Here is a 22,533-nt window from a genome sequence, read left to right as displayed (position 1 = left end):
GGTGCTGGGCCTTAAAAAAAAAAAAAAATTAAGTAGTGTTGTGGGGATATAACACACCCTCCAATTCAAGAGCGAACAATGAGGTGGGAGATAATTGGTACTGCGAAGACCCAGCCCCATCTTTATTATCTGGTGACATTCACACCTTACATTTAAAGCACAGTGCTTTATCCTGGGAACTTTAGTTCGCCCCTCACAGAGCTTGAATACATCCCTGGCACCCTTAACAAGCTACAGTTTCCAGGATTTTTTTGGGGGGGGGGACAGGACCATATGCTTTAAATGTTTGGTGCCAGTTTGACCCCAGACGCAAAGCATGTTTTTGTTCTGCACTGCAAATTAAACTAGCTCAAAAGCACTTCCCTCTCTGCAGGGAACGATAGTTTTGGGGTTTCTTCTGACAGGATTGTCTGCACGCGTGTCAAAACTGCAGCACTCAGAATCCTTTGGGAAAGCCGCCATTAATCCATGCAAATTAATAGGCAATTAATGTGGCTCAAATTATGACTCTAGTTCTTTATTTAAAATCTTACGTTTACATCCTCCCAGATCAGCCTTACAGACCTTCGGACCAGACCCCTATTTTGAGGCTGATTTTCCAAGTCATCTCAAGGCAGATTCCATACAACACCACAGAACAAAATTTCCGCAAGATTGTGCGAGTTAAAACCTCCATCACAGCTCTACCAACGTTTCAACCAGGTCAACAGCAATACCTATAAATGCCTAAATGCTTTTTTAAGCAAAGACCTCCGAAAGTGGAACAGATTGTCTTGGATGTTGGTAGACTCACCCTCTGCTGTAGCAAGGAAAGTGAGGACTTGTAAGAATATAAGAGCCCGGCTGCTGGATCAGGCCAAAGGCCCATCCAGCCCAGCCTCTGTTGTCACAGCGGCCAAGCAGATAGAATCATGGGGGCTAGAAAACTTGCCGGAGAAAAAGGTGACCAATTAATAACAACCACAGAATTGTCAAGTTGGAAGGGACCCTGAAGGGGTCAACCCCCTGCAATGCAGGAATATGTGCAGCTGCCCCATTTGGGGATCTAACCTGCAACCTTGGCATTATCAGCACCACACTCTAACCAACTGAGCTATCCAGGCTCTTGATGTCTTTGGGGAGCCCAGAACACCACTCTCCCCACTTTTGATTCCCAGTAACTGGTATTCATAGGTGCTACTGCCTGAAACAGAGAGGCAGTGCATGTCCCTTGTGGCTGGTAGCCATTGATAGCCATGAACCTGTCTAAAATCCATTCAATGCCATCCTAGTCGGTGGCCATCATTTCAATGGATGCCCCCCAAATTCTAGTGTTATGAGAGAGGGAGGAAAACATCTCCCTACTCACAACTCATCATGCGGTATAAACTGTTCTTGGACTGTAGGTGAGGGACCACCCGACTGAATGCTCTTTGGTAACAACCTCATTAGGAAGAAGCAAGCGTCAAACATGTCAGACAGAGAGAAGAAAGGGGGCAGGCTTGCTGGCACCTCAATGCTTGCAATGCTGGAGAGGTGCGGTGGGGGTTGAAAAAGAATGCAATGGAGGAAACACACAGAGGAGGAGATTGGAGCAGAGACGGTGAGGACTAGAAGCTTGAAGTTGATTGTGAAAGTATGGCAGAGAGCCAACGTTGGGAGAGGGAGAGAGTGGTGGTGGTGGTGGTGGGGATGATCAGTAGTGACTGGAGAAAACTGCTGAAAGTGGAGGTCCAAGCTGAAATCTTTGATGTGGAGAAGGACCAAAGATTCAATATTACAAAGCTGAGGCTTAAAGAAAGCAGGCCGCCATCCAGAAAACACACAGTCAGAATCTCCTGCCAAATGCCCGGCTGTCATCTGTCCTTGCTTTCATGTCATATCAATAAATGTCATGCCAGCATGCACACTCACATACACAGAGAGAGACACACTTTCTCTACTCCAGGCGATCTCCGCTTTTCCCTTTTCCATACTGATTTGAATTTATATATCCAAGGGTGCCTAGCCTAGCAATGAAAGCTTTTATTATTATTATTCAAAAAGAGCCACCGGACAATGGTTTCCTTGGGAACCCTGAATGCCCCCTACAAAGAGGCACCAAATTCCCAAAGAGGCGAGCAAGTGGCTCCTTCCCACTGTTGGGATGGAGATGGCTTTAGTGCCTGCCCTGCCTTCAAAATACAGCTACTTTCAAACTGGCCAATGATGAAGCAGGAAACAAAACCAAAGAACAGAGGCACAAATCGCCTGCAATGGAGAAATTTAAAAGGTTCACCATTCTGTATTTCAAATGCAGGCGGTGGGGAACCAGAACTCTTTGCCAATGCATTGCTAGGGTCAAACAAAATAAACAAAGCAATCAAGTAAGTCCTGGAGCGACTGATGCTTTTTTGTGGGTTGGAGTGCTCAAATATTTTGGGGTGTGTGTGCCTCTTATCACTTAGCCACCTGCCATTTTGATGTTTGTTTGTTTTTTGTTTGTTTTTTAAGGAAATCACATACTGTTCGTTTGTTTGTTTGTTTTTCTAATTGAAATAAACAGAAAAAAGGCTTTAAATCAACAAAGCGCCTTAGTACAACTATATACCATTTTTAGAAGGCCATTGGGGTTAGCGGGTGGGGTGAGAGATGTCATTTGGTTAAGTCTAGGGACAGAATAGGGGAAATTGTGGATTTCCTCAAAGGCCTCCCTTGGGGCCTCAAATTTCAGTGGCATCTTGAACTATGTGAAAATCTGGTCCGTCCACCCCCCCCATTCCAAATCATAGTCGTAGAACATTGGAAGCCTCCTTTCAAAGAGACAGACTGTGGGTCCATCTACCTCAAGGGTCAGCAAACTTTTTCAGCAGGGGGCTGGTCCACTGTCCCTCAGACAGTGGGGGCCAAACTATATTGGGGGGGAATGAACGAATTCCTATGCCCCACAAATAACCCAGAGATGCATTTTAAATAAAAGGACACATTCTGCTCATGTAAAAACACCAGGCAGGCCCCACAAATAACCCAGAGATGCATTTTAAATGAAAGAACACATTCTACTCATGTAAAAACACACTAATTCCCGGACCATCCGTGGGCCGGATTTAGAAGGCGATTGGGCCGGATCCGGCCCCCGGGCCTTAGTTTGCCTACCCATGATCTACCTCAGCATTTTCTATGCTAACCAACAGGGGCTTTCCAGGATTTCAGACAGGGAGACTCTCCCAGCCATACCAGGAAATGCCGGGGATTGAACCTGGGACCTTGTGCATGCAAGGCAAATGCCCTACCACTGAGCTATGGCCCCTTCATTGAAAGGGAACTTGAGCACAATTAGAACATTGGTAGAGTGGTGTCCTATGCAGAACTGGTATCTATGAACTGTCATGAGCTTTAGTGTTAATTCTTTCCTTGAGGAGCTCATAGACCCTTTTAATTCAACTTTAAAAGACAGGAACAGCAATGCTGGGTTAATTCACACCTCCCTTACTTTAAACTGCTGCACCAGGATCAAGTAGCTATTAAGTTCTTAGAGAATCTGCTTTGCATATGGAAGTTCCCAGGTTCAACACACAGAAACACACCCCATACCTCCAGGTAAGGCTGGGACAGAACGCCAGAGAACTGCTGCCAATCAGTGTGGACAATACTGAGCTAGATGGACCAGTGCTCTGACTCGGTGCAAAGCAGCTTCCTATGTTTCACTGCATTGTGGTCATTTAGACTCACCAATACCTTTCCACATGCTTCAGTCTGCTAATTGGTATAAGTGTTAACGGCGTAATTGCCTTGTGGGTGAAACCCTTGCCTTAAAACATCACCACATGAAGGAGTGGATAAACTCCGAAACTACTGACCCTTTGAAAAATGTATGAACTAGCTAGTGTAAGAAGGTGAAGAGGCAGCAGCTTCTGAAGTCTCTCTCTCCCTCTCTTCCCATTCCTCGTGGCATCTACCACAATCCTAAACATTGGATGTGGCAGGTCAGCTCATCAACTGCATATGTGAAGTCATCCGTGCATGAAGAGAAAGCAGCCGATCACATTCAATAAGGATTATGGCTGGGGGTTTTTCCTCTTTTTTTCCTGTTGCATGAAGCATAAGGACAAGCTAAGAGGAGAGAGGGGCAATCTGTAGTCTTTAGGTCTTCTGGAGGCCAGTTGCGGAGCGCATACTGGATCCCTCCATTCTGTATAGCTCTCTCTCCCCCCCCTCTCATGGAATCATAGAACTGTAGAGTCGGAAGGGTCCCTGAGGATTATCTAGTGCAATGCAGGAATTATGCAGCAGTCCCATAAAGGGATTGAACCCGCAACCTTGGCATTATAAGCACCACAGTCTAACCAGCTGAGCAATCCCTTGCAGGCACAACTTATAAAACTGACAGGATCATGGACTATAACATTTCAGGATACAGGTGGGAGATGCAAAATTTCATCAGGCATTGCCCTTGGGCATTCACAGTTACCTTTATATCCATAAGGACTAGCACCTTGAGTTTTGTTTTTAAGGAGAGCTGAGATTCTCGGGGTACTGAAAATTGGACTGAGTGCCAAATTTTGTGTTTGAACAGTGCGATCCTGAGATTGAAAAATATCACAATCCTTCTCTGACATGCGATCTGTCACACATTGATCTTGCTGCTGCATCTACACTGAAAACATCTGCAATTATTTGATTGAAGCTACATACCTTCTACCCTGAACTATCCAACTGAGTTGTTCTTATTCTGGTTCGTTTGGACAACTGATTTTGCCTTGCTTTAAATTGTACATCTCGGCATATAATTTTAAATGAAACTCACTATAGGTTGTATCCAATGCTAGCCGTGCTCAGAGTAGACCCCCTGAAGTTAATGAATGTACTCTGAGTAGAACTTAGCTGGTTACAACCATGTAAATGTGTGTGTGTGTGTACACACACACACCCCTTCTACATGTGTAACATTCATCAGCAGTGCCACAGGTTCCACAACCCTGGCTTAGGGAAAGACTGCTGCTCACTGGCACAACACAGAAGGTACCTCGCTCAGTTCCCAGAATCTGTAATTGCAAAAGAATCCTGCACCCAGGACTGCTGTTGTTCCAAATACATCACAGCTCACTCTACTCGAGGCAGAAGATTCAGCTCTCCCCTTCTACACCCTTCCTGCTTCAGAAGACAACTCTCCCATCACCTCAGACTGTAGAGAGGACTGCCTGTAGCTTCCCTTGCTCCACAGCCAAGCAGGAGCAAACGAATGCAGTATCACTGTAGAGATCACAAATCACTCTCCCAAGGTGGAAGCCACACTGGAGAGCCAAGTCTTTTCCCAAGCAAACTCCAGCCCTTTGCTGAGACAACATCTTTCTCTGGCTCAGCTAGCAGAAGGCACTCGGAGCTATCCATGGTGCTGGCCGCTGCTTACTGGAATCTGATTTCACTAAGCCAGTAGCAATCCAGCTTGCCCCAGCCTCACTCAACCTATCTGGCAATACTTCCAGCCTACCTGACGTTGACCTGACCTACTTGGCTGCACCTGAGTGACTTCAACCTGAAGCTTCCCAACTCAGCTCACCTCTTCTCTTGTGGACCCACAAGTCCAAACAAAACAGGCTATGTATTAGGTGATAAAGAAGGGGGAAAACACTCGCTTGTGACCATTTAAAGTCACTGATTGTTTGCATACCCTAGGTTCCTTTTGGAAGGAAGGGTGAGATAGAAATGTAATTGCAAATAAATAAACCTCTAGGAGAAAGGGGCATCTTCAGCTGTGATTCCTGAATACCAGGGCTTTGGACTACGTGACTCTTAAGGATCCCCTCCAATTTTATTATTCTGGATCAGAATGAATTGCTTCCAGCTTTCCTAGAGGTTTTCTATCCTATAAATTTACTTCTGGGCATTCACACACTTTCTCTCTGGGATCACGTGAATATGTGCACAGAAATACAATCCCATCAGTACAGCAGAGTTATTTCTGCAAAAGCCAGCCATCCTACAGACACACACAGAGAGGCACATGTGCACACAGGCTTTTCCACATGCCTGCTTGTTCAGCCACATGGACCAAGCAGGGATGACATAATCCATTGTGCTTTTGTTTCTTTCCCTTGAGGAATGATCAATCACACACACACACACACACACACACACACACATCCTATCCACATGCCTCGCTCAGTCCCGTTATCTGAAAAAAGAGCTCCTTGCAGACCAATCTGGTGAAACACTCCATCTAGCTTAGTGCTGTCTGAGTGTTTTCATCACACCTTTTAAAAATAAAAAGCGCTCTTCCACCTCCCCCACCCATTTGCATCACCTTTGCAGCTCAAAAATCAACGCCCACATCAGCGAGAATGTGTTTGGTGTAAACGTGTGATCGGAAAACAGAGAGAACCTGTTTTTGTTTTTTAAAAACTCCAACCAATCACACATTTGTCGTCGTGGGAGAGGGCCCACCTCCCTGCATCCCCCCAAGGCTGCAGCCAGAGACATTTTGTATGAAATGCTACTCATCCAATTGAAGAAAGAAACAAAATCTTGCAAAAATTAAGGATACTTAAGAATCTCTCCCACCAACTCACAGCACGTGAAGCTACCTTATGCCGAATCAGAATACTGGTTTGGTCCTGCTTACAAACTTACTCTCTGAGGTCTTTCATAGACCCAATACCTTCTCCTTCACCAAACTCTTCTTCTTCTTCAGTGTGCAATGATCAGAAGACAGATCTCTGTCTGAAGGAGCTTACAGTAAAAAAAAAAACCTGATGCAAGAGGGGGAAGCAGATGGGGACACCCACCCGAAATTTAATCTCCAGGTTTGTTAATCTACAGACCACTGCATTTCCCTTCCCTCCTGCTTCCCCATCTGTCAAGGGACCAGTGAGTTTTGCCTAAGGGTGGAGACAGACCTGGGTAACGGCTGGATTTTGAAAAGATTTTCAAGTATGTTGGGGGAGGGGTCACCCTTGTAAGCTTCTTCTTCCCAGCAGGACAAGGTGCAACCTGAAATCAGCATAGCATCTAACAGGTCCTCCTTTGTTTTGTTTTGTTTTGTTTTGTTTTGTTTTGTTTTGTTTTGTTTTGTTTTGTTTTGCTTCTCTTCATTCCATTTACATCCCACTTCCTCCAAGGAGCAAAAGGGTGTGATACACAGCTCTCTCTTTCCTCTCCATTTTAAATTCACAACAACCCTGCGAGGTAGGCTAGGAGACCCAAAGTCAACTGGTGAGCTTCATGGCTGAGCTGGGATTTGGTCCCTGGTCTACCAGGTCCTAGGTGCTCTCACTAGTGTGGTGTAGTGGTTAAGAGCAGTGGACTCGTAATCTGGTGAACCGGGTTCGATTCCCTGCTCCTCCACATGCAGCTGCTGGGTGACCTTGGGCTAGTCACACTTCTTTGAAGTCTCTCAGCCTCACTCACCTCACAGTGTTTGTTGTGGGGGAAGAAGGGAAAAGGAGATTGTTAGCCGCTTTGAGACTCCTTAGGGTAGTGATAAAGCGGGATATCAAATCCAAACTCTTTTCTTAATGGACTTCAACCTATCTAAACCCAGGATTCTCTTTTAACTTAAATTTGCAATATTGGGCTCACTGAACTACCTTTTTATATACAAGTTGTTCTCTCTCTCTCTCTCTCTCTCTCTCTCTCTCTCACACACACACACAAAACACACATAGTGTTTGCCATTTAGCCTGACAAAGAATTCTGAGGAATTCAAAAAGCTTACACACTGATTTGGCACACCCGATTTTGTGCCTGTATACAGAATATGTATGTTGGGTTCACAAGCCTGGAATCTTTGCCAGTGTCAATGGCAAGGACCTTCCACATTAAGAGCAGATCCACACCACAAGTTTGAAACCTAGCCAATGCACATTGAAAACATGTGACACTCCCCCCCCCCCCAAAAAAAGAATAATAGGAACTGTAGTTTTCCCTTGTGGAACTACAATTTCCAAGCACCTTTAACAAATGAAAGTCCCCAGGTTTCTTTGGAGGTAGTAGTGCGCTTTAGCAGAAGCAAAATGGGTTATGCATTCCCTGTGTGTTGGATGTTCTTTACATATATGGTGTGGATCTGCTTTAAAGGACAGGCCATAATTCATAAGCACAGCATGTGCTCTGCATGCTGAGAGTGCCAGGCTCGATCCCCAACCTCTCCAGTTAAAAGACAGCAGGTGATGGAAAAGGCAAGTTCATTCTTCAGCACACCCTGTTAAAGGATCTCAGTCAGTGTGACACAATGGTTAGAGCGCTGGACTAGGACCTGGGAGACCAGGGTTCAAATCCCCACTCAGCTAGTTTCTCATTCTCATCCTAACCTACCTCACAGGTGAAATGGGGATGAAATGGGGAGAAGGAGAAGGATATATACCACTTTGAGCTCCTTGGTGGAGAGGTGGGATATATCAAATTAAATTAGCAGGCGATGGGGAAGGCCCTTCTCTGCTGCAGAGCTCCGGAGAGCCTCTGCCAGTCAGAGCAGGCAATACTGGATGAATAGTCTAACCTAGTATAACACGGCTCCCTATGTTTCGCATCCGAATACTGCGCATTTGCCACATCCGCTTCCAAAGCCCCAAAGGAATATTATAGCATTCTATATAGCATTCTGTATAGCAAGTTACAAAAACACACACAAAGAGAGAGTCAATGGCAGCAACATCCAGATCTGTCGTTTCTGGACAATGAAAGATTTAAAAGGGTGGATCCCGAACTCAGACTATGTAGATTCTATACAAAGCTGCAAAACTACAAACCCCAACTTGGTTTTGTTACATAACTAAGGGCCCGCCGATACCCAGGTTAATGTGGATCGTGAGCCCCGTTAATTCTCCCCCGTTATCTTTCCACTGCTGCTGTCCCACGCTCTCTAAGTCCATAGTTCCCCTATGCTCTGAAAATCCAAATAGGAGAGCTACATCAGTTGCACAGGGAGGCTCCAGATTTAGGGAGAAGAAAGTGTGGGGCGGCAGCAGCAGTCGAGAACGCGGAGTGGACGAGGAGGGATTAAAGGAGGCTCAGGGGTTCGCCATCCCCATTAAGCCGAGCTATGGAAGGGTCCTAAAAGCTGAAGGTGTTGCCAACCCCCTCCCCTCCTCCTTTTACAGCCCTCCGGCACCCTAACCCTCGCAACAAAGGGAAGGGCATGCAGTTGCATCCCGAAGCCCGGCTGCATCTCTGGAGTTCCGGAGAAACATTCCCTTACCAGAAGGTACTCAAGTCTGCCAAAAATCTTCATGACCCCGTCGTTTCGGCTGTGCGCACGAATCTCTTTTCGGGACACTCTCCAGAGTGGCAGTGTTGTACAGCACACCTCGAGATCGGAGAGATGCTCTGCCCCCCTCACTGCCAACACACACACACACACACACACACACTGCTTTTTTAACCCCTCCCACTCCCGTTTCGCTCTGCTAGGGCCCGGACCGCAGGGTTCTCTGTCTCCAGCCTGTGGACCACCTGCTCCATCCCTCCTCCTCTTCCCTCCCTCCCTCCCACCCTAAGGATAGTGGCTTCCCTTTCACAGCCGATCAGCTTAGCACAAGGACTAATTATCATACAGCTGTCGCCTGGAGATGGAGGGGGGTGCCGAGAAGATGCAGTGGGGTTTGACGGGGAGGGGGGAAACTCCACCGTGTGGCCTTTGACCCCGCTCTGGAGGGACTTGCCGAGCTTCTACGGAAAGCCACTTCCTACCAATATTGCCTTCCCTCCTGTCCCACCCTGTTCTCCACCAGCCCCCGTCCACCCACAGCAAACCCATTGGTGGGATGCCACCTGTGGAGACGGGGACCCCCTCCTTGGCCAAGCCAAAGCTCTGCCTGCACCCTGTCGGAGGAGGACGATAAAGCATCGCGCCATATGGCCAGCCCGGTTAAGTTATTTATTTTCAAAGCCTCCCTCCTAAATCAACCTGACGGGCGCTGCCCCGGCACACAGATACTCCCTCCTTGTTCCCACGCATTCACGAGCCAGGCAGCTCTCCATCCATCCCAGAAGTCCTGGAAGAGGACCAGGCCCCTGTAGCGGAATGCGCCACCCATCAAATGACATGGGGGGGGGGCGGACGGTGGACGGATAACAGAACCCCTTCCAGTAAACACTGGAGTTTTAATATGCAAATACATATTTTTTCCATCACCTGGGTGCCTTCCCGTTTCCTTTTATAATTTAATATTTAATTGCTGTCAGTCACCACTGCAAGTTCTTATGGCAACAGGCAGGTAAGAAACCTAATATTATAACTAAATAAAAAATAGGCATTTGATACCAGTGTTCCGGCGTCAGCACTCCCTACCCTCTCTCCCTCCACCAACAAATTGTTTAGCCTCCCGCCCTCTGATCCGTCATGGATACACTTAATCCTTTATAAGACCGTAACAGCAGCTTTGCCAGATCGGGCCAAATGTTCACATTTAACTGCAGTAGCTAAGCAGAACCTCCAGGTTCAGAGGCAGTCTATTTTGGAATTCTAGATGCCAGGACGACCACAAGACACCTGATGGGAGAAAGAAGAAAAGGTCCTAATTCCCACGCTCTGCCACATGGGGTTGGCAACCTCGGAGCAAGCACCAGATAATGGGGGTTGTACTCCAGCAAAATCCGGAGGGTTGCAGGTTGCCTATCCATGCTCTGCAGTTGGGATGGAGAAGCCATCCAACCTGAGGCACACGTTCTATTCCAGTCAGCCTTCCAGCAGCCACATGCCTCCCCCACTTTCCTGTGCTTATAGGAACATTAATAGAGCCCAGCAGGATCAGGCCGGAGACCCCACTCTAGACCAACATCCTGCTCCCACAGTGGAAGAGACAGGAGACAGCACCCTCCCTACATATTGCCTCCGACAGTGGAGGTAGAGCAAGGTGTTAAGAGATTTTTTGGGAGGGACCCAAATTAGAAATGAATAAATGGTAGGATTTTGATTACAGTGGTACCTTGGTTTAAGAACAGCTTAGTTTATGAACAACTTGGATTAAGAACGATGCAAAGCCGGAAGTAGGTGTTTTGGTTTGTGAACTTTGCCTTGGAAGCAGAACATGTTTGGCTTCCTGTTGAGTGTGTTCCATTTGTAAATTGAGTCCCCCGCTGCTATGGGAAAGCACGCCTTGGTTTGAGAACACTTTGGTTTAAGAACGGATTTCCAGAACGGATTAAGTTCGTAAACCAAGGTACCACTGTATTTGGGAGAAATGCAAGCTGCATAGGAATTTCTGAGCTAGCCAATGCAAAACTGCCATGCCAAGCTGGGGCCATTAAGAAACAACACAGGCCACTGAGGGTCATTGGCAATGCTGTCCTCCCCCCTTGCCTTCAGGTGTGAACAGAGACTGGGGGTTTGGAAGGTTGCCAGGGTAACTGGGTGTGAGGTGTCAGGAAAAGAGAGGTTTGTTGTTGTTGTTTTTAGCAAGGTGGTCTGGGAAGAAGGAGGAGGAAGAAAGCCTGGGATCCATCTTGGGCAGGCTGGCTGAAGTCTGGCTGGGAGAGATGCCGTAAGGGACAAGCCCCTCTTGAAATGTCCATGCTGCAAGATCTTGACACCTTTCATGCAGACTAAAGGTGTAAATAAGTGAATAAACTATATCAGTTAAAGCTACGACATTTTTCTGCTGTGTCTCAATTCTCCAAAGAGACAGAGACCCCGGGTGATCTCCTGGAACCTGCAGGAATCTTGCAGGGAGTGGGGGTGGCACACAACTTTTGTAACTGTTATGTACTGAGTTGAATAGGATCCAAACTGCAGCAGTCTGACTGGTCCTAGAACAATAGGATCCAAATTGCAGCAGTCTGATTGGTCCTAGAACAATAGGAATCAGAATGCAGCAGTCTGATTGGTCCTAGAACAATGCAGCAGTATGATTGGTTGGCAGGAACCACCCAATCATGCTCCAGATAGAAGTGAATCCACAACCTGATTGGCTTACAGTAGAATTCCAGAATTAGCCAATCATGTGCAGCCCATTGTGTAAATAATGTATATAAAGCAGATACTTTGAGGGGACTTTCATTCATTCCTCCTCACCACTATGAGCTGAATAAAGAGCATGAAATCACTCTGAGTATATTTCAGTAACAATAGCCGCTGTGGCTGGTGCCTGCTTACAGCCTTAAAGGTAAAGGGACCCCTGACCATTAGGTCCAGTCGCGAACGACTCTGGGGTTGCGGCGCTCATCTCGCTTTACTGGCCAAGGGAGCCAGCGTGCAGCTTCCGGGTCATGTGGCCAGCATGACTAAGCTGCTTCTGGTGAACCAGAGCAGCACACGGAAACGCCGTTTACCTTCCCGCCGGAGCGGTACCTATTTATCTACTTGCACTTTGACGTGCTTTTGAACTGCTAGGTTGGCAGGAGCAGGGACTGAGCAACGGGAACTCACCCCATCGTGGGGATTTGAACCGCCGACCTTCTGATCAGCAAATCCTAGGCTCTGTGGTTTAACCCACAGCGCCACCCGCGTCCCTTACGGCCTTATCCTCCATTAATTTGCCTCCCCCCTTCTTAAAAAGGAGAGAATGGCTAAGAAGAGCATAAGAAGAGCCTGCTGGATCTTGCCCAGCATCCTGTTCTTACAGTGGCCAACCAGATGCCTCATTGAGCGCAACAGCAATTCCCCCCCCCAACATGATTGCCAGCAACTGGGCTTCAGAGGCACTCTGTCTCCACAAACACAGCCCTCGTGGCTAGCAGCCATTGAATTTTGGTGAATAATCTGCTTTTCCCCCTCGCCCCGCCCTCAGCGTCCCCCAGCTGTCAGGAAAGTTAGCCGAAGGTCATAAAATCCAAGCGTCTGCCCCCGCCAGCCTTTGCTCACTCTCACACAAGGATTTTATTCTTTTTGCAAGAGGGAGGCTCAAGTTGGTTTGGCTTCTGTTTAAGCGGGGCTTGTTTTCCTACAGGGCGTAAATCAGCCAAAAAGGGGAACTCCTCCTCCGAGGTGCAAAGGAGCTGCAGCACGCAATCTGGAAGACAGCGGTTAGCGAGAGGACAAAAGCATCTCGGAATGATGGCTGTCCAGGGAATATGTACAAAAGGGAACCCCCTGAGAAAAGGAAGGGAAGGACGGAGCAAGGGGGGGTGTTGGGGACAGCCCCCGCCAAAAGGGAAAGAATAACTGGGCTCCTACAAAACCATCACTATTTTGCTGATAGGCATACTGGCAAACTCTAGTTGCACAATGAAAAGGCCTCTCCCAGATGTCCTGTTTATTGCAGATTTGGGAGCAACTCCCATCAAAAGTTCACTGTCTATTTAACTTATGATACAATGGCATGCATGTTTGCTCAGATCAGGTGTTTGCCCTCTGGGTGTTGCTGAACTACAACTCCCACCAGCCCCAGCTAGCATGGCAGCTGTAGTTTAACTCAGCAACATCTGGAGGGCCACAGGTTGCCACGCCTGATTTAGAATTGTTATTTTTATTGCTGTTGTTGTTGAATTTGTATACAGTGGTACCTTGGGTTAAGTACTTACCGTATTTTTCACCCCATAGGACGCACCGGCCCATAGGACGCACCTAGTTTTTTGGGGGGGAAATAAAGGGGGGGAAATTATTTCCCCCCAGGTGCGCTGCGCTAAGCCCGAAGCTTGGGGCGTGCTGAGCTCAGTGCGCCACAAGCTTCTGGGTGCCGGCAAGGTCTCCGCTAGATGTGGGAGAGCCGCGCGGCTCTCCCAGGGCTAGCGGAGCGCTGCGCTAATCCCGAAGCTTGGGGCGTGCGGAGCTCAGCGCACCCCAAGCTTCTGGGTGCTGGCAAGCTCTCCGCTAGCCCTGGGAGAGCTGGGTCTCCCACGGCTAGCGGATAGCTTCCTGAAGCCTGCATTCGCCCCATAGGACGCACACACATTTCCCCTTCATTTTTGGAGGGGGAAAAGTGCGTCCTATAGGGCGAAAAATACGGTAATTCGTTCCGGAGGTCCGTTCTCAACCTGAAACTGTTCTTAACCTGAAGCACCACTTTAGCTAATGGGGCCTACTGCTGCTGCTGCTGCGCCGCTGGAGCACGGTTTCTGTTCTCATCCTGAAGCAAAGTTCTTAACCCGAGGTACCATTTCTGGGTTAGCAGAGTCTGTAACCTGAAGTGTATGTAACCTGAAGCATCTGTAACCTGAGGTACCACTGTACTGCCTTATACCCACGGTCTCTGTGCGTTTTATGGGCAAACTCCCAGGATAAGGGGATATAGGACTGCAGCCAAGGTTTTGGTTTAGGGTTCCATTTGGGAAAATCAGGCCTCTCACTCCTTCAATGGGTGTGTGTGGCTGGCAGGAATTCAACAGGTTGAGCCTTAGAGTGAGAGCTGCCACACCTAAAGACGAAGTAGTGGTCAGAGGGGTGGCTTTCCGATGAAGAGGTCACTGTCCCTAACCAAGAGCTGGCAACAGAGAGGGTGGCACGGCGTGGATGCAGTGGCAGAACCGGTATCACATTCCCTCCACTGTGCCCACACTGCACCAGCAGGTCAGATTGCAAAGGGCAAGGTGTTGGCAAGGTGGGCACCATGCTCTTTACTATGCCACGGTGCCCGTCCCTCCTGCTTCCTCCCCCCCCTCCATCAGATTAATTAGGCCAACCTGGTAGCATCTGCACGATGCATCAATTCCCTGGGCCCACTTGCCAGTGGATTTCAAATTATGTCCTGCTCTTAACTCTCAGAGCACACCATGTTCCCTTCAGAAGGCATTGCTGTCAAACCATGAACACCCTGGGCTCTGTTCCTCCTCCTCTCCCCGCGCCACCTGCTTGCTCAGGAACACCAGTTCACTGGAGTAAGTGGATGACAGTGGATTTGTCAATGAATCCCGTGCCATCTGCGGCCGGCTTTCTCTGTGATCCGGATTTGGGCCTAAGTGCCCCTTTTGGCACTTGTAAACATGGTTACACGCAGAGACATAGGAGGGGGATGTCCTGACCAAGATAACAGCTGCACAGGCAGAAGACAAGATCTGTCCATTTCAGTGTCTTTCAATTTCTCGGTTGTCCAGTGTTAACTGCAGCTCCCCACATTTCCGTGATTTTTCTTTGAAAGCCCTCCTGAAAATCCACCAGCATTTTAGTTTAGCTGGGTTATATCTAGCTACCATTCTGCTTAAAGTACACCCGCTGAAATCAATGGACCCACGTTTTCTATTTGTTCATTTATTTGCATTTATATCCTAACCTTTTCCCTCATTGAACTCCCACAACAACCCTGTGAGGTAGGTAAGGCTAAAAGATTCTGACTGGCTCAAGGTCACATCCAGTGAGCTTCACAGCCAAGTGGGGGATTTGAACTCTGGTCTCCCAGGTCCTAGTCTGACTCTTTAAATGATATCCCACTTTTAGTCATGTCTATGGATCAATCACTTAAGAGATGGTGCTTTAGAAGGCAATTAATAAATTAATTGCATCAATAACAGATAATAATAATGCCTGTTAACTTCTATGGGTCTACTCTGAGTAGGACAAACATTTCTTTACACAATTTCCCTAAAGCTACACGTTTTTGCAATTTTGCATAATGCAACTTGCATTTTATGTTATTTTTCACCAGTTATATGCATGTTTGTGCAGTTATAGACACATGTCTTCACACAGTGTTGCATCCAATGTTAGTCCTACTCAGAGCGGACCCACTGAAATCAGCGGACCTGACTAAGGTCCATTCCTTTCAATGGGTGTGCTCTGAGTAAAACATACTTGTAAAACGCAAGTTAGTCGCGTGCTCGCTTCGGCAGCACATATACTAAAATTGGAACGATAGAGAAGATTAGCATGGCCCCTGCGCATCCAGCCCATTGTTTTGTTTGTTTGGAGAACTGCGTTGTAAAAAAATGAGGGGGGGGGAGTGTAGATTTCAAAGGACAGATGCATTGTGGTTTGTGTATCCTTTCAGGAAGTGTAAATTAACTGAGTTGCTCTCCTGTCTTTACATAGAATGCAGTTGGTCTAGGTTCCGAGGTTAAAACCTAGTGGCACTAACTTTGAGACAGAAGTCCAGAGCCCACTGTGCAGAAGGAGGAGAGTCCTCAAATGCAGAAGCAATGTCCCACCACATTTTGAAGTAACTTAAAAAAAAATGACTATCTAACAGGATAGATCCCCCTTCGAAAAGACCACAAAGCCCAGAGTCTAATTGCACCTCTTTTCAAAACCATCTGGACCCAAAAAATACTGTTGGACACAGAAGCACTCTTCCTGCTAATGAGACAGTGTCTGGGAACTTGGACGCAGCAACAAGTGACTTGGGGAGAATGCTCTGCACATGTTCAGAGACACCCTTGTCAACCAACCCAACAGTTCTAAGGAAAATGAATCCTTGGCTGAGCGCCACACCAGATGCGCCACACCACAGCCCCATTCATATTTCCCTGCACGGTCATAATCCAATCCCTCCCCTGCCAATGTTAACAATGTGAGCAGGATAGAACAAAAGGCCAAGGGGCAGTGATCTAGAGCAAGTTTCACAAGTGTACAAACAATCAGGGAACACGTAGGCTGGTACTCACCTGCAGAAGAGTCTGGGAGGGCATGTTAGAAATTGGTGGAGAAGGAGGGAAGAAAAAGAAGAGGAAAGAAACAGTGTTACTTGATTGGAGTTTATTCATAAAAACATCTAAGACTGCTAGATGCAGTTTCTGAATCCAGACACCAGTGGAACTCCAAGACTCAGGACTGTGCTAATAATAACAATTGCATTCTGCAACTAACCCCATCCAAATTCTGCGACATGCATGCAGCAAACACATGAAGCATTTGTAAAAAACTGTTATGCCACAATAACTATTTCTGCAAAACTTATCCGGGGTGCCCTAACCACATAGATGAGCTGTGCATTGTAGCCCTCCTCCCTATTCCTGGCAATTTTTTGCAGCAACTGTTATAGCTTTGAGCTGCTTTTCAGCAAATTTCCCCCATGTGCTGTCAAATTTTAGCTGTGCAACTATAAGAACTAGAAACTTGCTCTCTTTTTTTTCTTTCTTTTCAAAATGCAAGGTCAGATTCTCTGTAGGTGGAATTCTGTGAGCAACAACCAGGCCTGGCATAAGACCACCAAATTTGCAGCCACATTTTCAGGTTATGGAAGCGGTGTGCTTTGGCGTATTTTGACAAGGGGGTTGGGGAAGTACAACATTCACTGGCAATCTCAGCAAACTGAGCTGGCAGAGAATTTACCCAAGACACTGAAGAGCCAATCAGATAAGACACTATTGGTCTGAATAGGCCAATGGGTGTAATTAAGTATCTAGGACCTTCCTAACCTAGAGACCCAGAAACCAAAACTGATCCACAGCAATTTAACATTAGCCTCCTGAATCAATGGAAGCTGCAATCCTGTGGATACTTATCGTGAGAAATAAACCCCACAGAACTCGAGAGGAATCATAGAATTGTAGAGTTGAAAGGGACCACAAGGGTCATCCAGGCCAACCCTCTGCAATGCAGGAAACTTTTGCCCAACTGGAATCCACAACCCTGAGATTAAGAGTCTTATGCCCAATCAACTGAGCTATGTTTGCCATGGTTTCTGGGTCAAGGGGAACAGCTTTAAATGAGAAGTGATTTGCAATAGTGCCATTCCCATCTATCCCCCTTAACAAACTACAGCTCCCAAGATTATTATTTTATTATTATTATTATTATTATTATTATTATTATTATTTGCCAGAATGTGCTGCAAATGTGCTTTAAACGTATGGTGTGCACACAGCCTAAATATCCTTTTTAAACCTCTGCTTCTTTGCCTTGGAGGATGTTAGGGGAAGGCTGGATCTAGTTTCCCACAGATCGCAGCCAGTGCTGGAGAACGGACTCCCGTCTCTCCATCCCGCACATCTGTCCAGCTGGCTTCCCCACCCTCCTCCTCCTCTCATCCTTGCCAGATGGCCCACGGCTTCTCCTGCATCAGCCAGCAGATGGGGAAAGGGCTGCAGTCTTGCGGCTTCTTCCCCCTCCTTCCCCCTTTCTTAAGTCTGGACCAGGTTGAAATGCCACGTTCCGTCTTTTGCTTGTCACAAGAGATCACAGCACCCCAAAGATTCAGCGTAAGGGACTGTCAGGAGGGGAAGAGGGGAGAGCTCTAGGAAATAAGTGACTCACTATCCTCGCGTTCCCAGTTGTTTTGGGGAATTCTTTTCTTTCCCAGACTTTGAGCCCCTATTTACTTACTCACTTACTTATTAAATTTGTATACCAACCTTCACCCAAAGATCTCGGGGAGCTTCACAGCATAAGTAAACAAAACAATAACATTAACCCCCTGTCCCGCTCCCACAAACACATCTAAAAGTACAATCCACAACAGCACACTGAGACACCACTTTAACAAGTCGTGGCTTCCCCTCTGCCCAAAGAATTATAGGAACTGTAGTTTGTTAAGGGTGCTGATAAAGAGCTACAGTTTCCAGAGTTCCTTGCAAAGAGGGATTGATTGTTAAACTATGATGGAAGGGGAATAAGAGTGGGGAGAGTCTCCTGGCAACTCTCAGCACTCTTACCAAACAACAGGTCCCAGAATTCTTTGGGGGAAGCCGTGAATGTTTAAAGCATCATCATAGTGCTTTAAATGCATGATGTGAATGTGGTCATAGTCTAAGCACCGTATTGTTCTCGGAGGATGTCCAAACCGATGGCTATGGGAAGCCCACAAAAAGGGCTTGAGAACAACAGCACTTGTCCCTACCCTACAGCTGAGTGGGTTCTGAGAGTAGAGTGAGGTTGGTGGAGCACTAATGGACTAGCCCCTGCTCTGCAGACAGAATTATAAATAAAATAGGGCTAAAGTCCTTCACAGGACGCAGGTGGCGCTGTGGGTTAAACCACAGAGCCTAGGACTTGCCGATCAGAAGGTCAGCGGTTTGAATCTCCACGACGGGGTGAGCTCCTGTTGCTCGGTCCCAGCTCCTGCCCACCTAGCAGTTTGAAAGCACGTCAAAGTGCAAGTAGATAAATAGGTACTGCTCCTGCGGGAAGGTAAACGGCATTTCCGTGCGCTGCTCTGGTTCGCCAGAAGTGGCTTAGTCATGCTGGCCACATGACCCGGAAGCTGTACGCCGGCTCCCTCGGCCAATAAAGCGAGATGAGCACCACAACCCCAGAGTCGGCCACGAATGGACCTAATGGTCAGGGGTCCCTTTACCTTTAAAGTCCTTCATTATGACGGGGTTTAAAAAGTCTCCGGCTCTGCCTCCTCCTCCTCCTCCTGCTGATCAAAGCCCTGATTCCACTGCAGGAAGATCAGGGAGTGTGAAGAGCTGGCAGTGTAGTGTAGTATTTAGAGTGCCAGATTATGACATGGGAGACCAGGAATCCAATCCCTACTTGGCCATGAAGCTCACTGGATGTGACCTTAGGCCAGTCGCTAAACTACTTCATGGGGTTGTTGTGGGGATTAAACAAGGAAGAACCATGTGTCTTTCAACCTGGTCCAGTCTTGACCTCCTTGGAGGAGTAAGCGGGATAAAATTGCAATTAAAAAAATGAATCTCTGCTCCCTCTTCCTATGTAGCTGAAGTTTGGGTGGGTGGGGAGAGATCCCCACTCCTCCATCTTAGGCTTCAGATACAGTGGTACCTCAGGTTAAGTACTTAATTCGTTTCGGAGGTCTGTACTTAACCTGAAACTGTTTTTAACCTGAAGCACCACTTTAGCTAATGGGGCCTCCTGCTGCTGCTGCGCCGCCGGAGCACGATTTTCTGTTCTCATCCTGAAGCAGAGTTCTTAACCTGAAGCACAATTTCTGTGTTAGCGGAGTCTGTAACCTGAAGCGTATGTAACCTGAAACGTATGCAACCCGAGGTACCACTGTACACATGCCCAGACACAGACAGACACACACACAGACTGCTTCATTCTCCTCTCAGTCCAAGCCAAACCCCATTGGTGTTGTGGGGCTCATGACCAATGCTCATTTTTTTCTCATAACAGTTACCAAAGGCATCTGGCCTCTTGGACAGGATGGGCCTTGAGTCTGATCTAGCAAGCCTCGCGGTCTTACGCCTTGGCGCACATGCGCTGTGACAGCCCACGCATGCACACTAGCCAGAAGAACAGATTGCTGCCTGGCTCTCCTAGTCAAATCCTGGGACAGAGAAAAAGGGTGGGACATCATCACCTTTGCCTACTTTCATAAGCTTCCTTGAGCCACCAGCAACCATTCACGGCCAGTAAGACTCACCCGTTGCTGAATAAGTGCATGTTTGTGTTCCATTTCCCTCTTCTCCACAGCAGAGTCGATCACCAACTGGTCCAGCTACAAGCAAGAAGAGGGGGGGAAACACAGTTGTGAGGTTTTCCCCTCTGTCCCTTGCTTCATGCCTCTCTAGGCTTACCTACATCAAGGGCTTAAAATGAGGGAAGATCGAAAGCACATTCGCTCTCCAAACATGTTAATCATACGTAAAGAGTAAGCCTGTTATACTTACCCTCTGTACCTTGTAAGTATAGTAAGTGTACTTAATAGTTATAGGTGACATCCACACTATCTAGTCAAAGTACTCATATACCACTTTAAATAGTCATGGTTTCTCCCAGAGAATCCTGGGAACTGCAGCTTGTTAAAGGTGCTGGGAATTGTAGCTCTGTGAGTTGGGGGTGTCTCCTAACTGCTCTGGGCTCCTTTGGCAAAAAAGGGCAGGATATAGCACACTTAAAATTGTGCGTATAAACCTAACAGTGTTTAGTTTTCCTTTCGGTTGCTATATTGATAATGTCGTTGATATTGTTTTATAGATTATAAGAGCTGTACTGATTTGTTAATCATACAATATGACTTTTGCTTCAATTGTGATGTTTAGCTTATTTTTAGTCGTGTTTTATAGATTGTAATTGTTTTAATTATTCTATATGATTCATGCTGTTTTTTTGATATTCTATTATGTTCTATCTTCCTGTTGCTGCTGATTGTTTGTAAGCCACTTTGGAATTCAGCAGAGTGAAAAGCGGCACAGCAATATAATAAATCAAACCAATCAAATCAGTTCCCAGGATTTCTTTGGATGAGCTATGATGACTGAAGTGGCATAAAAGTGCTTTAAATGTATATATCACCCGGTATTTATATACTGCCCTATAACCGGGCAGTAAACAGGTTTAAAACTATGCAAACCAGCAGACACAAACGTGAAATCTAAAACAAAATAAAACCCATCTAAGGGGGGAAAAGAATTAGAATGTCTGGTTCTGCTGGCGAAGTAAAAAACTCATGTTAAGAATCTCTTGGCACAATACTGCACTCTTCACTTTTAAAGTCCCTAAATGGAGGCTGGGTAGGCAAGGCAAGGGATGCCTCTCATCTGACTCTGAGGTCACATCCACACTGCACAATTAAACCACGCTTATAGCACTGCCAGTCATGGAATCATAGAACTGTAGAGAGTCACCTAGACCAACCCCCTGCAATGCAGGAATCTCAACTAGAACATAAATGGCAGGTGCCCATGAAATCTCTGCTAGACGGACCAATGGTCAGATTTTGAACTAGGCAGCTTCCAATCCGACATTTCTAATGGACTGGCTCTGTATAAAGGAAGCTTCCTAGATTATTTTGGGGTGTGGAGCAGCTTGGTCCAACGGCCCTGATTCTATCAAAGCCAAGCAATCAAGTTTGCTCCATCGCTCCCCAGCCACTCCCGCCCTCCTGAGCAAGGCCGAAGACGTCAAGAGAGACGCAGAAACCTTGCAGGGGCTGGCCAGGGCACAACCGCCCCGTGAGGGCACCTGAGAGATTAGTGCGCTGATGCTTTGCGACAGCTCTGAGGATTAGCTGGGAGGCTCTTATCCAGAGTTGACGTCAGGGGCATGAACGATCCCCACAGGGGCTTGTAGCCACAGAGGCCCAGAGGTGAAGGCCTTAAAGCAAGCATTGACAGGCCTATGGCAGTCGCTGCCAGGCCTTCCCCTCACAAGCACATCCCTACACCCCCAGGACCACTTGAAAACCGCTGAGGGTCTTGGTGGAGATAAAATGTTTTTTTTCCCTGCCTGTTGTTTCCTAGCAACTGTGCAACTACGGTGCATAGACCTACAGTGGTACCTCACAAGACGAATGCCTCGCAAGACAAAAAACTCGCTAGACGAAAGGGTTTTTTGTTTTTTGAGCTGCTTCGCAAGACGATTTCCCCTATGGGCTTGCTTCGCAAGACGGAAGCGTCTTGCAAGTTTGTTTCCTTTTTCTTAACACCATTAATACAGTTGCGACTTGACTTCGAGGAGCAACTCATAGAACGCGGTGTGGTAGCCTTTTTTGAGGTTTTTAAAGACTTTGGTGATTTTTGAAGCTTTTCCAAAACTTTCCCGACACCGTGCTTCGCAAGACGAAAAAAATCGCAAGACGACAAAACTCGCGGAACGAATTAATTTCGTCTTGCGAGGCACCACTGTATTAGAAAAGGGGTTCTGGTTATGTCGTTGTTCCTTTGTGTTTCGAGTGACTCCTTCCCCCTGTCGTTTCTTCTCCTGCTTTCACCTTCCGGGAGGACCCACGGGTCTAAAGAATGATGGAGCAGCCATTACACCCCCCCCCCCAATCTACAGTGATGTAGCCATAGCTGTCAACATTTCCCTTTTTTAAAGGGAAATTCCTTTATTCCGAATAGGATTCCTCGCAAGAAAAG

General features: G+C 47.1%; 1 protein-coding gene and 1 long non-coding RNA gene across 8 annotated transcripts in view; one reads left to right on the top strand and one right to left on the bottom strand.

Annotated features, from left to right (window-relative positions):
• Positions 1–22,533, bottom strand: part of ACAP3 (ArfGAP with coiled-coil, ankyrin repeat and PH domains 3) — a 150,584-nt gene that overhangs the window by 42,105 nt on the left and 85,946 nt on the right. For 5 of the 7 annotated variants that reach the window (XM_081016072.1, XM_081016075.1, XM_081016071.1 and 2 more), the window contains exons 9-10: positions 20,097–20,171; positions 16,429–16,440 (exon numbers count right to left, since the gene is read on the bottom strand). In XM_081016072.1, coding sequence (XP_080872198.1) covers positions 16,429–16,440; positions 20,097–20,171 — 87 coding nt within the window. The remainder of the gene's footprint in view (positions 1–16,428; positions 16,441–20,096; positions 20,172–22,533) is intronic. The other 2 variants (XM_081016073.1, XM_081016077.1) reach the window with 1 other exon arrangement.
• On the top strand, positions 1,353–9,138 carry LOC308482839. The gene is made up of 3 exons (XR_013989448.1): positions 1,353–1,656; positions 1,711–6,761; positions 9,057–9,138. It is a non-coding gene; the product is annotated as an uncharacterized lncRNA (long non-coding RNA).

The sequence above is a fragment of the Podarcis pityusensis genome (genome assembly GCF_964106645.2).
Source record: "Podarcis pityusensis genome assembly, chromosome: 8".
Taxonomy (NCBI): domain Eukaryota; kingdom Metazoa; phylum Chordata; class Lepidosauria; order Squamata; family Lacertidae; genus Podarcis; species Podarcis pityusensis.
This window is presented reverse-complemented; position numbering and strand designations above follow the sequence as displayed.